Raw genomic sequence first — 15,977 nt, 5'->3', positions numbered from 1 at the left:
GCGAGGCCGTACGGCTCAAGCGACCACGTTAGGTCGCGCTTGCTTCATGGAGTCGCATGCTCGTGGGACAGGCCCTTTATGATAATGCAACCATGATGGTGAAGCAACCGTTGTCGTGGAGTAAACGATACATGGAATAATAACTCATGCCTAATGTTCCAGTTCCAGATGCACCGATTATTGACCAGAAGCAGAGCTGGCTGTATGACGAAGGAATCATCTGTTGGCAGCAGCCCGGAGGCACACCTCCTGCCGACCACTATAAACTCGAGTACAGGAAACTTGACCAAGGTGGAGACTGTGTCTGGCAGACTACCGAGGATGTGAGTGGAACAAGTAAAGTCATAAGCAACCTCGACACCAACAGCAGCTACCTCTTCAGAGTGATGGGGTGTAAGAATTCTACTTACAGTGACTACAGTAAGGAAGTCACATTCCGTACACCACCTGCTCCAAGTAAGTCCCATGGGAGAATAAATTGTGTCATCTTTTGAATCTGTTAAATGATAAATAATTATAAAATTGATCATCTACTATGTAGCTGATCATTTTAAGGTGGACAATCCAATTAATGATAAATAATAACTAACATCGTCAACAGTTTAGCTAACAAAAATTTGGAGATTATATTGTTTTGAATTTTATAGCTGCGGATATTTTTCTTTCAATATGTGCCCATTGTAGATTATTCGTCTCTTCTCACTGGAAAGACAGTTTCTAGAAAATAATGTGAACAGTATCACTATGAATATATTGCAGCAATATTTTCATGCTAAATGTAATAAAAAGGAACTGCTGATGCTGGTTTATACCAAAGATTGACACAAAATGCTGGAGTAACTCAACGGGTTAGGCAGTTTCTCTGCAGAAAATGAATAGGTGATGTTTCGGGTCGGGACCCGTCTTCAGACTTCTTCCGTTCCGATCCGAAACATCACCTATGCATTTTCTGTAAAGATGCTGCCTGACCCTTGAGTTACTTCAGCATTTTGTGTCTATCTTTTTCTCATAAATGCCTCTGAGGTGAATTTTATTTCACGTTTATGTCTGTGCAAGTATTGGAATTAGGATTAAAAACTTAATCTGAGTCATCGGTCTTCCATCAGTTGCCTTGCTTGGGAAATCGCAACATGCTGCCACTCTTGGAGCCTGGTGGATGTCTCTGAGTGAGCAGGTGAGCCACACTTCTGTCAGTGTGGTGAGCAATAACTAGAATGCATAAATATTTAGAGATATCTGTTCCACTGCTGACTAAGCATTGGTTCAGTGGATCTTCCTTTTCCGAGTCAGAAGGGAAGATTCAGATGCTAGCTTGCACAATCCTAGAAGGTGCCACTGGTTCCGAATAATGCAATGATATTCTCCCCCATGTTGATGCAGGTGTGCCTTCTTTTCAATGCAGCCACATTTATGCACCTGTTTGATCCCGATGTTGGGGAAGACCAGAACAAGGGTCACAGTTTAAGGATAAAGGGGAAATCATTTAGGACTGAGATGAGAAAAACATTTTTTACACAGAGAGTAGTGAATCTCTGGAATTCTCTGCCACAGAATGTAGTTGAGGCCAGTTCATTGGCTATATTTAAGACGGAGTTAGATGTGGCCCTTGTGGCTAAAGGGATCAGGGGGTATGGAGAGAAGGCAGGTGCAGGATACTGAGTTGGATGATCAGCCATGATCATATTGAATGGCGGTGCAGGCTCGAAGGGCCGAATGGCCTACTTGTGCACCTATTTGCTATGTTTCTATGTTTAACCTTGAATACAATTCATTGAAGGGAAAAAATACTTTGAGGAAGCCAATGTCAAAACACCAATAAATGGCTTAATACCAGTATATCCCAAAATCAGAACTCAATCAATCTTTGTTATTAAAAACAGAAGCTGCGGGAACAGTTAACAGGTAGACAGCAATTGTGAAAAGCGAAAAAGAGTTAACATTTCGTTCTTAGAAGGTCTTTGACCTGAAATGTTAACTTTGTTTCTTTTTCCACAGTTGTACCTGTCCTGCTGAGTGTTTCAGCATTTTTTGTTTTTTTAATTTCAGATTTGCAGTATCTGAGTTTTTTTTTAATTTACAAATGATGAGCGATTAATTTACAACTAAGAATGACATTGTAGAATTCTCAGATGTACTTAGCAGAAACACCATTTGGTACATTGGCCTTCATAAGCCAGAGTATTGAGTATAGCAGTTGGGAGGTCATGTTGCAGTTGTCTAAGACGTTGGTGAGGCCACATTTAGAGTATTGTGTTCAGTTCTGGGCACCGTGTTATAGGAAAGATGTTGTCAAGCTGGAAAGGGTACAAAGAAGATTTACGAGGATGTTGCTAGGACTAGAGGGTCTGAGCTATAGGCAGAAGTTGAGTAAGCTGGGACTCCATTCCTTGGAGCGCAGGAGGATGAGGGGAAATCTTATAGATGTGTATAAGATCATGGGAGGAATAGATCGGGTAGATGCACAGAATCTCTTGCTCAGAGTAGGTGAATTGAGGACCAGAGGACATAGGTTTAAGGTGAAGGGGAAAAGATTTAATATAAATCTGAGGAGTAACTTTTGGGATATGGATCAAATGCTGGCAGGTGGGACTAGTGTAGCTGGGACATGTGGGCAAATTGGGCCGAAGGGCCTGTTTCCACACTGTACCACTCTATGACCATGTTAAATTGGTGAATAATCACATTTAAGAAATATAGTTCGTTTATTTTCCTCTAAGCTTTCGGATTTTGTTTGTTGGATAATTGAAGAATCGCCATGCAATTAAATGACATACCATTTGTATATTATTGTAATTTTCTAGAACACATACCCTTGACAACAATTTACAAAATTAGTATATTCATTTGCAGTTTGTGTTTGTTTAGTTTAGTTTAGTTTAGTTTAGAGATACAGTGCGGAAACAGGCCCTTCGGCCACAAAGTCCGCACCAACCAGCGATCCCGCTCATTAATACTATCCTACACACACTAGGGACAATTTACACTTATACCAAGCCAATTAACCTACAGACCTGTACGTCTTTAGGGTGTGGGAGGAAACCGGAGATCTCGGCGAAAACCTACACAGTCACGGGGAGAATGTACAAACTCTGTACAGACAGCATCCATAGTCGGGATCGAACCTGGATTTTCAGCACTGCAAGGGCAGCTAGGCAGCAACTCTACCTTGTGCCACCATGCCGCCCAAGTTATTTTTTCTCACACAAATTCCATAGAACTAATTATTATTTCCCATCTCAAATCTTTTGGTAGTCATTTTGTAAATTCCGTACAGTGGGATTTCCATTACCCGAAGTGCCATGATGCGTGTTTGCACTGTGTCAGATCAGCCATCATATACAACCAAAAGCAGACGGCATACTTCAATAGAAACTAAATAGAAATAACTATTTGTGCATGTGCAGAATGGATTTCACTCATATTTGTTCAAAATAGCCTGGTTTCACATGTAAAATATCCCCATTGTGTGTTCATCCAAGCATAATGTAATCAAATTCTTAGCAAAGAGAACATGACATTGCATGTTACGGATCCTGTCAGGAATGGTCTTTGGTTGACCTGACTGGAAGCACATTGGATTGACATATGATGAAACAAAGAATTTCACTGGGACATCACATGTGACAATAAAATATTCAATTTAATTCAACTCCTTCTACACATTCCCTGCATTCGTCCTTCATTTTTATTTTTTAGTTCTCCACAATTTTCCCTCCAGATTATCATGTGAGAATATAAATTTGGATTGGGATTGTATTTCAATTGACCTTGGTTTAACTTCTCTTCAGAGTATGTAGTTAGCACTTTCACTGTCATTAAAACTTGCAAATTTGTTCCTGATAAAAAGAAGATATATTTACCTCTGAAATTAAATAGTGCATATTATCTGGTTGTAAATATGATTTGTTAAAATCGCGACAATTTGTTGCTAATGAAAAAGATTTATTATGCTTAAATGAATTTAACTTTGTTTGTGAATTGTTGCCTACATTATGAAGCACAGAAGAAATCCACTTACTCAATCCACTTACTCCATTGTGTTTCGCGAGGTCTTTGTTACAGAAATTCAGCACTGACCTCAGTATTCAGCCCTCTCTCCATTAACACAGTGCCATCCTTTGTTTCAAATGTTTATCCACTGAATCAAGTGCCAAATTCTCTCCATCTTAACAACAATCTGTGAGAAATCATCACCCTGCCAATGGTGGAATTTCTCTGACCCTTTCATCACTTTCTTAAAGTCAGTTCTAAAACTGAAAGGAAAACCTGTATTAAATCTTCTCAGTGATTTTCTTTGCTCCAGTCCCATTGATTCTCATATCCATACTTTCATCCTTATAGAAAATACCACTATCTTTCAATCAGAAATGTAATAACTATCACAGTATCCTCAATATATGGAATATTCTCAGTGATGGTTCAATGAGTCCTGTTTGGTTGAATCACAGAGTTTGATGAGCAGTAAGATTAGTAAGAAAGTGATTTTGAACAGCACGAGTGAATAGTGCATGTTTTGGTTCTCTCCTGTTTGGTCCCATTGCACTAATGGTTATTCCTTCCAGGTGATGTTCTGCCATGCATGTCAGTGGTGGCTATTTTAATAATAATAATAATGGATGGGATTTATATAGCGCCTTTCTAGATACTCAAGGCGCTTTACATCGCATTATTCATTCACTCCTCAGTCACACTCGGTGGTGGTGAGCTACTTCTGTAGCCACAGCTGCCCTGGGGCAGACTGACGGAAGCGTGGCTGCTAATCTGCGCCTATGGCCCCTCCGACCACCACCAATCACTCACACACATTCACACACATTCACACACAGGCAAAGGTGGGTGAAGTGTCTTGCCCAAGGACACAACGACAGTATGCACTCCAAGCGGGATTCGAACCGGCTACCTTCCGGTTGCCAGCCGAACACTTAGCCCACTGCGCCATCTGTCGTCCCCAAACTTGCATTTTACCATGCAAGTCAACACAATAGAGTCCAATTGTGTTCTTTCCTGATTTTCACAAATGCTAGTTAGGTTTATTATTGTCACGTGTACCACGGTATAGTGAAACATTTAGTTTTGCATGTTATCCAACCAAATCAGATAATGGCTTCTAGCTAGCTCCCATTGTGGGAATACATGGGGGCAGGGACTTTTCTTTGTACCTCTGCAGCAAGAAAAGATATCTCCCCTCTGAGCAGTATTTCTGCAGTTATAAAATGGAATGATGTTTCCAATTTATTCCACAATTACCTGCAAGAAGTGCAACTATATTTAGTAGACTATTAAATTTATTTCATGATTAAGAGGGAAGGAAAAAACAGCTATTATAGTGTTGCAATTATCTGACTAGAAGAGCTAATACAATATGGTCAGCTTCTGAAGGTATCAAAACCTTCCATGACTTGTTCAGCAGTCGAATTGCATGAGTGGGAAATATTTACTGCTTGCTGTATTGGTGTGGGTGTGTTATATCACAAGTGTGGTGTGCATTCTGGAAAGGTAATTGATTTATGTCCCACAATGGCTGGATTGCACACTTAGTTAAAATTGGGGTCAGCGTTAGTGTAAGTTTGTTATACAAGTACTGATGTTCAGCATGGAAACAGTGCCCTATCGTTGCAAAAGGCAGTAACAGGCTGGATTTCTGCTTTTAATTCCAGTTTGGATTGGAAGACAAAAGGAAATGTTGTCCCAGTGTTAGTTGGGGTTCATGGGAGTTGGACAACTGTGTAGAATAGTAGCACTGTAGGTATCTCAGATAAAACTGCGGTGAATATAACGATTTATGGCATAAGACAAATTGAAAAGCAAATAACATATTAACATCTAGAAAGTATTTGTCAAAGTCACAGTGATTCTTTATGGAAAGTGTGTAGACAGAAACTGAAATGTCTGTTCACTTCTCAAGGATTTCTTGTTACTTTCACTAATCAATAACAAGAAGCATAATAGACCAGACATATATAGACCATCACAGCAGAAGTGGGTCACTTCAGCTCCACGCGTCTTAGTTAATGGCCCCTGCATTCATGTGTGACACTTATAAAACCTGAGTCCACAGCCACTGGTGGGCAACAGCCCAGGAATTACTTGTGGGGAACAATAGCTTGCTTGTTTTCCCTTTCTGAGAAACATCTTGTGATTTTAGAAAAATCTGCATGTTTGTTTATGTAGATTTGTTTCTAGCTTTTGTTTTTAAATGTTGTGTTTATTTTAATGCCTTTTATTCATTCTAATTTTCTTTGTGCTTTTTTAAATTCACGATGCTTGCAAATCTCATTGTGTTCCTCACCTGCCCTTTCACTCTGAGCTTCTAGATTATTTTTTCCTTATCCTTTACCCTGCCATGTGTCATTTATTGAATGAGGACAGTTTGCATTCAGCCCCCACATTACCTCACTTGTAAATACTGTCGTTCAGAAAGGAGAAATTAAACCTGTCACAATATGACGTTTTAGAGAGCTGTTTACCTGACATCAATTTTACTTTGATATTTCCACTTAACTTTTTGCAGCTTTTTAACTTCTATCCCATATTTATGCATTTTAAGCCACCTTGGGCGTGGGGAGGCACGGTGGCGCAGCAGTAGAGTTACTGCCATACAGCGCTTACAACGCCAGGGTTCGATCCCGACTATGGGTGCTGTCTGTACAGGGTTTGTACGTTCTCCCCATGACCACGTGGGTTTTTTATGAGATCTTCGGTTTCTCCCACACTCCAGAGCCGTACAGGTTTTAGGTTAATTGGCGGTGCATGTGTAAATTGTTCCAAGTGTGTGTAGGATGATGTGTTAATGTGTGGGGATTGCCGGTCGACACGGACTCGGTGGGCCGAAGGGCCTGTTTCAAAGCTGTATCTCCAAACTAAGCTAAACTAAAAACAATTATCTTGCGATGTAGCTTTCCATGAAATCATACTTAAAAAAAGCATGTCAGAAATATGTTCTCCTTATTGCTGTTTATATGTATTTTGCTATATGTTTTTGTTCTGTAAAATCAGCATTCATTTTCTTTAAGGTGGCTCAGTGATATTATAACTTTTTTGTATGATTGCTGAAATTTACCAAGTAAGTAAATTGATACAATTTGATATTACTAACAAAGTAATTGATTTGTGCAATGTGATCTAGTTACTGAAGTATTGTGGAATTTCTCAACTGGAATGATCAACGTGGACTTAAATTTGTATTCTCCTAAAGATTTTAAAGAAGCACCTCGTTAAATTATTGCTTTCGGATTAGAGTTCAAAGTAGTACAGGCATTGCATTCATGACATCGTTTCTTCTCTTTCTGCAAATTCAATAGCACGTCACAGTTAATGTGACATTTGAAGAATAGACTCTGTTGTAGAGAATATAATGACCACTTTGCAACCTGCAAAGTTCCATGAACAGCAATATGATAGCTTAACATTATCTGTTTATTCAGACCGCTCTCTGTGGTGTCATATATCCTCACAGATGAACTTTGGATACGATAACTGTGCTATCACCAACTTCCATCGGCATAACATTGACTGATCCTACTCCTGCCACAGGATATCCTGCTACTGAAAGTGCCATCCATGCCTTTGTTCCCCCTAGATATGACTACTGCTCTGCACTGCTGGCAAGCATCCTTCATTCTCCATCTCATAAATACGAGGTCAATCAAAACCGTATAGCTTCTGTCTATACCTGCACTGAATCGCTTTCAACCTGTGGTTGCTAGCTTACATTGACTCCTTATGAAACAATGTCTTGATTTAAAAATTCTCACAATTGCTTTCAAATCTCTCCATGGTTTTGCCCCATCCACATCTCTGACTTCTTCTTCAATATCCCCGATTTAAGCCTTACCTTACGTTGCTCAATAATTCCCTCCTTAAGTCTGTCTTGCTCTCTATCCCTTTTCCGCTTTTGGTCATTTGGCTCCCAATCATGTTTTTGTTTGTTTAGATAATGCCCCTATGATTGTTGTTGTGTTGATTGAGAGAGCTATACTGGTGCGGACACCAGGGATAGATTTCCTGCTTTTCCTTGATAGGATTATTACATTCAGTTGCTTAATATCCTTTCCAAATGATGACTCAGACAGTGCAGCCCTGCACAGGAGCTTGTGTGCTTATTCACAGAATGACATAATGCAGCGACTTAGATCCATCTGAAATGCTCCTTGAAGACTTCTTCCTCTTTGATGTACTGTCCATATACACTCTGTACATGTCAACAGGTTTACTTTAATGGGCTTGCACACTGTAACAACACCAACCAAACCCCAGCCCCTTAAATTCATGGAGAACCTGGAGAGAGAAACAGTGACTGTTTAAGGCCCATGGCATTACATCTGATGAATTATAACAAGAAAAATTAAATATTGGCAAACTACTGAAATAAAGCTGAGACTATCTAGCGGGTCAGCGGGAAGCAAACTTAACTTTTCAAGTCAGTGACTTTTGATCAGGTCATCAATCTAAAACATGAACCCAGTTTTTCCCTTTATAAAAACTCGCTGATTAATGGAGTAGTTCCAACATTTTGTCTTGATTGCAATGCAAGTTCTTACATTGCAATTTCTTTGTTCTTTTGTAAAATTAAAATGTGCCATAAAGTCTTACACCCACCACAGACTGATCGTGTCTGACAATTATCTTGGTTAGGCTTAAGTTCACCATTTAACTGGTGCTGCCTCAGACTATTCACAGTACTTTAAGGAAGAGCAGTGTGATCTGTCCCTCCACCCCTGTGCAAAGCAGTTGTAAACAGTTCGGGTCAGTGGGCATTAAATGGACTGCTCTGCAACCTTCAGCTAATCAGCTCTGCTTTCAGTTCTCATCTACAGTGCAAGATTTAGCAACTTGTATTTATGTTTTTGACTTCCCAGATTAGATTCAAGCTAAGCCAAGCGACTTGGGTACAGATATATTGTTTGAAGCACAATAGATTTTCTAATGAAATTGCATCCAGACAACTACGGAATACTTACCAAAGACACTGGTCACAATCTGTTCGTCAAAATCTGATGTCTCGCCTTCCGAGTGTGTGCAGTATGTGGTTGCTTTCCCTCTGTGCCCTGTTGATGTGAGGCCTATGGTTGTGGCTCCTCAATACTACAACTAATTCCATATTTAATACATTTTGTTTAGGCCCTTACATTTTACCACCAATTTTGTGAATCATCTTAAGTCGATTTTTCGTTTGAAGATGGACCCATTCCTTGTCTTCCTTGTTTTCTCACAGACTGAGCTACTCCTTGAATAAAACCCTCAGAGTAGATGATTGACAAATGTCACAAACGTCACTCTTTTCAGCAAGATGACGCTTTGAATGTTTCAACACCGCTTCCGTTTTTCTTTCTTTGGTCTGTGCTCTTGCCCACTTTACTTCAACTCAAATTTATTGTCATATGTAAATTGTCATATATGCACAGGTGCATTGAAGTGCAGGTACAATAAGATTCTGGCTTGCAGCAGCATTACAGCATTACATACTCAGACAAATACACAAACCATTAATTATACATATATTATACAAGACAGTTAAAAGGAAAAAGACAAAACATTATTTCAAAACCCAATTAGAAAACAAGTCGATGGTGGTGCAAGAGGTGTTCCATTGCTGAAGTAGGGTTGTGCAGGTCAGTTCAAGAATCTGATTGTTGTAGGAGATTGGCTGTTCCTGAACCTGGTGATCTAGCACTTCAGGCTTCTGTAGGTCCAGCCCGATGTTGACTGTGAGCAGAGGGCATTGGCCAGATTGTGGGCCCTTGACGATAGTTGCCACCTTCCTGAGAAGCTTTGATGGTGAGGTGGGCTGTGCCCATGATGGATGAAGCACTCTCTGCAGCCTCGCACATTTCTGTGTGTTGGAATTGCCATATCAGGCCATATCAGCAAAATTCATTTTTTTGCATACAGTTCAGTGAAAATCCTACTTTGCATTAGGCTCAATCATACAAGTATAAGAGTGTAAGATAGGAGACCACATTGAGTCAGTACACAAGAGCCACGTTTCAGGCAGCATCTTGTACCCTTCAAATCTGAAATGCAAAAAAACTGTTATTGTCTGAACTTGGCTGTAAAGGTTGGTTGTCCCTGTGGCGGCACTCGGTCAGAGTTGCTGGGTCGTCCTTGCCAGGCAATGTGTCGATGTCCTCTACCGCTGCTCCACCATTCTGTGCCACTGCAGGCCATGTCTGTTCCACAGGTCAGGCCAGGCCCATGGCCATGCCATGGCCTGATCTAATGGAGCTCCAGGCTGCTTCAGGGCCTCCAGCGGTCCACTCTGCCCACTTGACCATTCCAACGCCTCCTCAACATCGGCCCTATGATCGGGCATATCATACATTACATGTGTGCAGCATATTTCAGGAAATGCTACGTTCTTTGTGTAAATGATGCACATTTGCCTGGGTACTGTTGGCAATCAAAAAAAAACTGAAGTAAAGACAGAAAATGTTGAAAACACTCAGTAGGTCAGGTAACATCTGTTCAAAGAGAAACAATTAATATTGTTCAAGAAGGAACTGCAGGTGCTGGAAAATCGAAGGTAGACAAAAGTGCTGGAGAAACTCAGCGGGTGCAGCAGCATCTATGGAACGAAGGAAATATTTCAGGTTTGGGATCGTTTATTCGAAGATTCAGTCTCTGCAATTCCTTAACCAAATGCCATTTGTTTGAATATTTATAAGGCTAGAGTGATTGAAGTTAAAAAGCTTTATTAATGTGAAAATATGTCCAGCTTGTTTCCACGACATCTTGTTCCTGGGTGGAACATGATATTCCAGAAGTATCCCAAAGTTTTGAAGCTACTCTAATAGATTTCATAAGAAATTGCTAGCATTTCCCATAGAACAAGGAGTAACTTTATAGAATTTACTTGCCAATGTCAAAGTGTTGAGGTTGCAATAGACAGTTCGGTGTAGCTTTGTTAAATGCTCTATGGGGAAACTTTACAGACATCTTAAAATAAAAACAGACCGTTGGAAATACTCAACGGGGTCGTGCCCCATCTGTGGAAAGATAATAGAGAAGGTGCAGCACAGTGGCGCAGGGGTAGAGTTGCTGCCTTGAAGCGCCAGAGACCCAGGTCCATCCTGACTATGGGTGCTGTCTGTACACTGTTTGTGAGTTCTCCCTGTGACTGTGTAGGTTTTCACCCGGTGCTCCGGTTTCCTTCCACACTCCAAAGACGTACAGGATTGTAGGTTAATTGGCTTCAGTAAAATTGTAAATTATCACCAGTGTGTAGGAGGTGTAAGGGGTGATTGATAGTCGGTGTGGATTAGTGGGCCAAAGGGTCTGTTTCCACACTGTATCTCTAAAGTCTAAAGTTAACATTTCAGGTGGAAGACCCTTGATCAGGAATTCCACGGACATCCTACTGCAGACTTGATCTGATGTCGGGTCTGCTTCATTATTGATTTCAATGCAAAGGAATGACTGTGAGGGACCTGTGGCTGTTAGTTTATTCAGATTTATTTTATTAAAACATTGTATTTGAATATCTTTGCTTTTTAAAAAAAATACTTTCAAATGTTTCAAGACTGAACTTTTTTCTAATGCCCCTGTCCCACTTAGGAAACCTGAACGGAAACCTCTGGAGACTTTGCACCCCACCCAAGGTTTCTTTGCGGTTCCCAGAGATTCCCGGAGGTTTTTGTCAGTCTCCCTACCTGCTTCCACTACCTGCAACCTCCGGCAACCACCTGCAACCTCCGGGAACCGCACGGAAACCTTGGGTGGGGCGCAAAGTCTCCAGAGGTTTCGGTTCAGGTTTCCTAAGTGGGACAGGGGCTTAATTTTATTTTTTGTTAGTTTTAACTTTCAATACATTTCTGAGTGAGTCTCAATGTTTTGGAGTAATATCAAACATGTTAGTGATGTGTTTTAAGTATTTGACGGCATAGATAGTTGTGACCAGCTTAGGCCAGGTGTTAAAGCTATGTTTTTTGTGGCAGGGCTTGTCTAAGTTCACGCAGTGCAACTCTGTCAGATTGTGAATGGCCTTGTTTCAGTGAACAGGCTTATGGCCTCCCCACAAGAGCACAGGGCAGCACAGTGGCGCAGCGGTAGAGTTGCTGTCTTACAGCGCCAGAGACTCGAGTTCGATCCTGACCACGGGTGCTGCCTGTGCAGAGTTTATATGTTCTCCCTGTGACCGCGTGGGTTTCCACTGGGATGGTCTGGTTTCCTCCCACACTCTAAGGGTGTACAGGTTTGCAGGTTAATTGACTTTGGTTAAATTGCAAATTGTGTGTAGGATAGTGCTAGTGTACGTGGTGATCGCTGGTCGGCTCGGACTCGGTGGGCCGAATGGACTGTTTCCACGCTGTATCTCTGAAGTTTAAAGTCTAAAAAGATGAAACTGTTCTCCAACTATGGGGACCTGCACTTTATAACTATGAACTTAATCTAAAAACAAACTGCTGCTGAGATTTGTAAAAAAACATAAAGTATTGGTATGGATCAGCAGTTGAAGCAGCATTTGAGCAGAAACAGAGGTCAGATTGAAAAAAAGAGAATATCACTATGATTAATAAAAAAACCCCACAACGTGCTGGAGTAACTCAGCAGGTCAGGCAGCATCTCTGGAGGAAACGTTGCCTGTCCAGAGATTGTCCTCCAGAGATGCTGCCTGACCTGCTAAGTTAATTCAGCACTTTGTGTTTTGTTTTGTAAACCAGTATTTGCAGTTCCTTGTGTTTAAATGATTAAATTCACTCAATCTGAACAAAATTGCTTCTTTTGAGAGATTAAGAATATCCAATCCTTTTCTCCACCACAATTATCTCCTGAAACAATCTGATAAAGAGACCCGACTGAAAGGTTGTCTAACCATTTGCCTCCACAGATGCTACCTGACCTGCAGAAATCCTCCAGCAGTTCATTTTTAAGAGAGAGCCATAAGATAGCTTGGGACTAGAGCACAGAGGATAATGAAACCTTGTAACACACGGTCCGAAGACTAACAAAAACTACTAGCTTTATTCTGCTTGTCTATAAAAATGGAACATGCTCTTATGTTTCTGACCATCTCTCTCCCCTCATTACAGTTTTTAGGTTTTTATTTGATGAGAATTGCGGCTACAACAGTGATCACCTGATTCTCAACAAACAAAGAGACTCTGTGGAGAGTGTGGCTGGGTTTCCTCTGCTGCTGGGTGCAGAGCGGATTATGGCCGGAAGTTACATGTCTCTGGACTTCATCACGGGAGACACGGGAATAACAAAAGGGAAATACTACTGGGCCTTCCGTGTGGATGCATCCTCCTACCTGGTGAAAGTTGGCGTGATGTCCGATGCCAAGCTGCAGGAGTGGTTTCACAGTCCACGGGATATCAACAGCCCCAGGTTTACATCACTTACATTCTGAGTGCTTGATTTTGCTTGTTTAGTTATGTACATGCCTGAATAGTGGTTGTAAACATTTTCTGGAAAGGTTTGTCTAAGAGAGTTGTATTTTGCACCAAATGTACAGGGAATTTGCTCAGGCCTTTGTCTTGTCCATATCTCACACACCCCACTACAGAGCCATGACCAATTAGCAAATAACAGTCACTCACTTCATTCCTTTCAGGTTCCTCTGTAATTCAGATGAGAAATCAGGATAACACAGTGGCAGTTAGCCTCCATGGCAGCTTTTATTCAGTAAATATTATTTGTAAGATACCTGTATGTTAAAAAAATATTTATTTATGGGACATTTTAGTCATAATGTAGTCATACATATAGTGTGGGACTTTCAAATTGTGATCATGGTTGTCCTTTGAAAGTTGAGTGTTTTTATCAAACACACAGGGCAGGTAGAACGAGGGGTCAGAACCAGAATAAAATGGCTCTACTCTGCACCAAAATTATCTTTCTGTTAAAACCCAAAGCAAACCAGTTATTGATTTGTCCATACAGCTATCAATAAAATTACGGAGTTAGTTTAGTTCAGAGATACAGCATAGAAACCGGCCCTTCGGCCCACAGAGTCCACACTGACCATCGATCACTTGTACACTAGTTCTATGTTATCGCACTTGTGCATCCTACACGCAAGGGGCAATTACAGAAGCCAATTTTACCTACAAACCTGCAGGCCTTTGAGATGTGGAAACCGGATCATCTGGAGAAATCCCATGTGGTCACAGGGAGAATGTACAAACTTCGCATAGACAGCACCTGTAGTCGGGATCGAACCTGGGTGTCTGGCGCTGTGAACCAGCAGCTATGCCACCCTTACTTGAAAGTTTGCAATAGTTATTACTGTTGACCCATGTTATTGACAACTGAGCAAACCCATTGAATTCATGCTTCACTTTTGTTCTGTGCTATAGTTCAGAATTAAGAGAAGATATAATTGGTGGGGGAAAGGTGAGGTGATGCTGGCAATGTGGTGCAGTGGGTGCATGCAGGTCAGCTGCTTTGTGGAGTCATCCAACTCCACCAAATAAAACACCTCAGTATTTTAGCAGCAGTCAAACATGTGCAGTGATGCAGAACTCACAGAAAAGCAGTCTGAATGGGATATGTCCTAAGTCACAGAGAGGTATACAAGTGGAGACAACAGTAACTCTGGCTGCAATAGAGCACAGCACATAGGCAAGTACAGCGCAGGAACATGCCTTTCCCAACACAAGGTCTGTGCTGAACATAATGCCAAGATAAATGAACCTTATCTGCCTGTAAATGATCCATATCATAGTCAGAGAGTGATGCAGTGTGGAAACAGGCCCTTCGGCCCAACTTGCCCACACCGGCCAACATGTCCCAGCTACACTATCCATCCATTCCTTGCATTCCACATGCCTATCTAAAAGCCTCTTAAACTTTACTATCTTATCTGCCTCCTCCACCACCCACGGCAGGTTTTGATGAAATAAATACTGAACTGCGACTGCTGGTCAGCGGATTGGATTTTAAGGTGAATGGCCAAAATAATCTACAGGGAGATGAGGACTAATATTTGCGTGCATTGGCTTCTGTCAACTGGAGTGCTCTGCTTTAAAAGGGAGGTGGAAACAGAATCATTGGTAACTTTCAAAATGGAATTGGCTTTATATCTGAACAAAAATTGCAATGGTGCACACAAGGGGCTTGGCAGTGGTACATTTGGGGAGACTTTTCAAGAAGCTGTGGAGGTAGCGACAGCCTTCCTCAGTGCCATGGGTTTCCACGCTGGAGAGAGCAGATGCTGCAACCTTGAGCTGAAGATACAGTGCGGGAGGGACTCAGCAGGTCAGGCAACATCTGTGGAGGGAAATGACATTTCAGATAGGGACCCTTTCTTCAGTCTGATCCTCCAGGGAGCCCTAATCACCAGTTTAAATTGTCAAAGTCAGCTGAAAAGGACTGCCTAAGATGCTAAACTCCCGTTAGTAATTTCACAAAAGTGTAGCTTGTAACTGTCTAACATTCATTCAACATTTATTTACTTTAATTTAGTTTTGCTTATTATTGTCACATGAGATACATTGATAAGCTATTGTTTGCGTGCTATCCAGTAAAACAAAAATTACACATGAATATAACCAAGCCGTCCACTGTGCAAAGATACAACATCGAAGTCCAATAAAATTCAATTAAAGAAAGTTCAAAGGTCTCCAACGAAGTAGATAAGGGGTCCTGTTGATGAAATTAAAGTATTTTAAGCGTATATTTCCTTGTTGAATGAACACAATCATCAATTAGACAAATCCATTGCTCTTTGTAGCTTCTGGAGATTTTTTTTCTTATTCGTGTCCTGATTATGAGGGGTCTGAGCTTCATAGAACACATCCTGGAAATTAACCAGAGGAATATATGCAGAGGAGTGAATGCACAAACTCCAAGTTATGTGTAGGAAGGAACTGCAGATGCTGGTTTAAACCGAAGATAGACACAAAATGCTGGAGTAACTCAGTGGGACAGGCAGCATCTCTGGAGGGAAGGAATGGGTGAACTTTCGGGTCAAGACCCTTCTTCAGACCCAAGTTATAACCATTTCTACCAATTGGGTTTCATTTTATTGTTTCTTT

The 15,977-nt window shown here is 41.1% G+C and overlaps 1 protein-coding gene across 3 annotated transcripts in view; it reads left to right on the top strand.

The window, feature by feature from the left end:
* Positions 1–15,977, top strand: part of trim36 (tripartite motif containing 36) — a 99,626-nt gene that overhangs the window by 81,625 nt on the left and 2,024 nt on the right. For all 3 annotated transcript variants that reach the window (XM_033017447.1, XM_033017446.1, XM_033017445.1), the window contains 2 exons: positions 163–456; positions 13,029–13,326. In XM_033017447.1, coding sequence (XP_032873338.1) covers positions 163–456; positions 13,029–13,326 — 592 coding nt within the window. The remainder of the gene's footprint in view (positions 1–162; positions 457–13,028; positions 13,327–15,977) is intronic.

The sequence above is a fragment of the Amblyraja radiata genome, chromosome 3, assembly GCF_010909765.2.
Source record: "Amblyraja radiata isolate CabotCenter1 chromosome 3, sAmbRad1.1.pri, whole genome shotgun sequence".
NCBI classification, from domain to species: domain Eukaryota; kingdom Metazoa; phylum Chordata; class Chondrichthyes; order Rajiformes; family Rajidae; genus Amblyraja; species Amblyraja radiata.
Note: the sequence above shows the minus strand (reverse complement) of the source record. Positions and strands in the feature narration are given on the sequence as shown.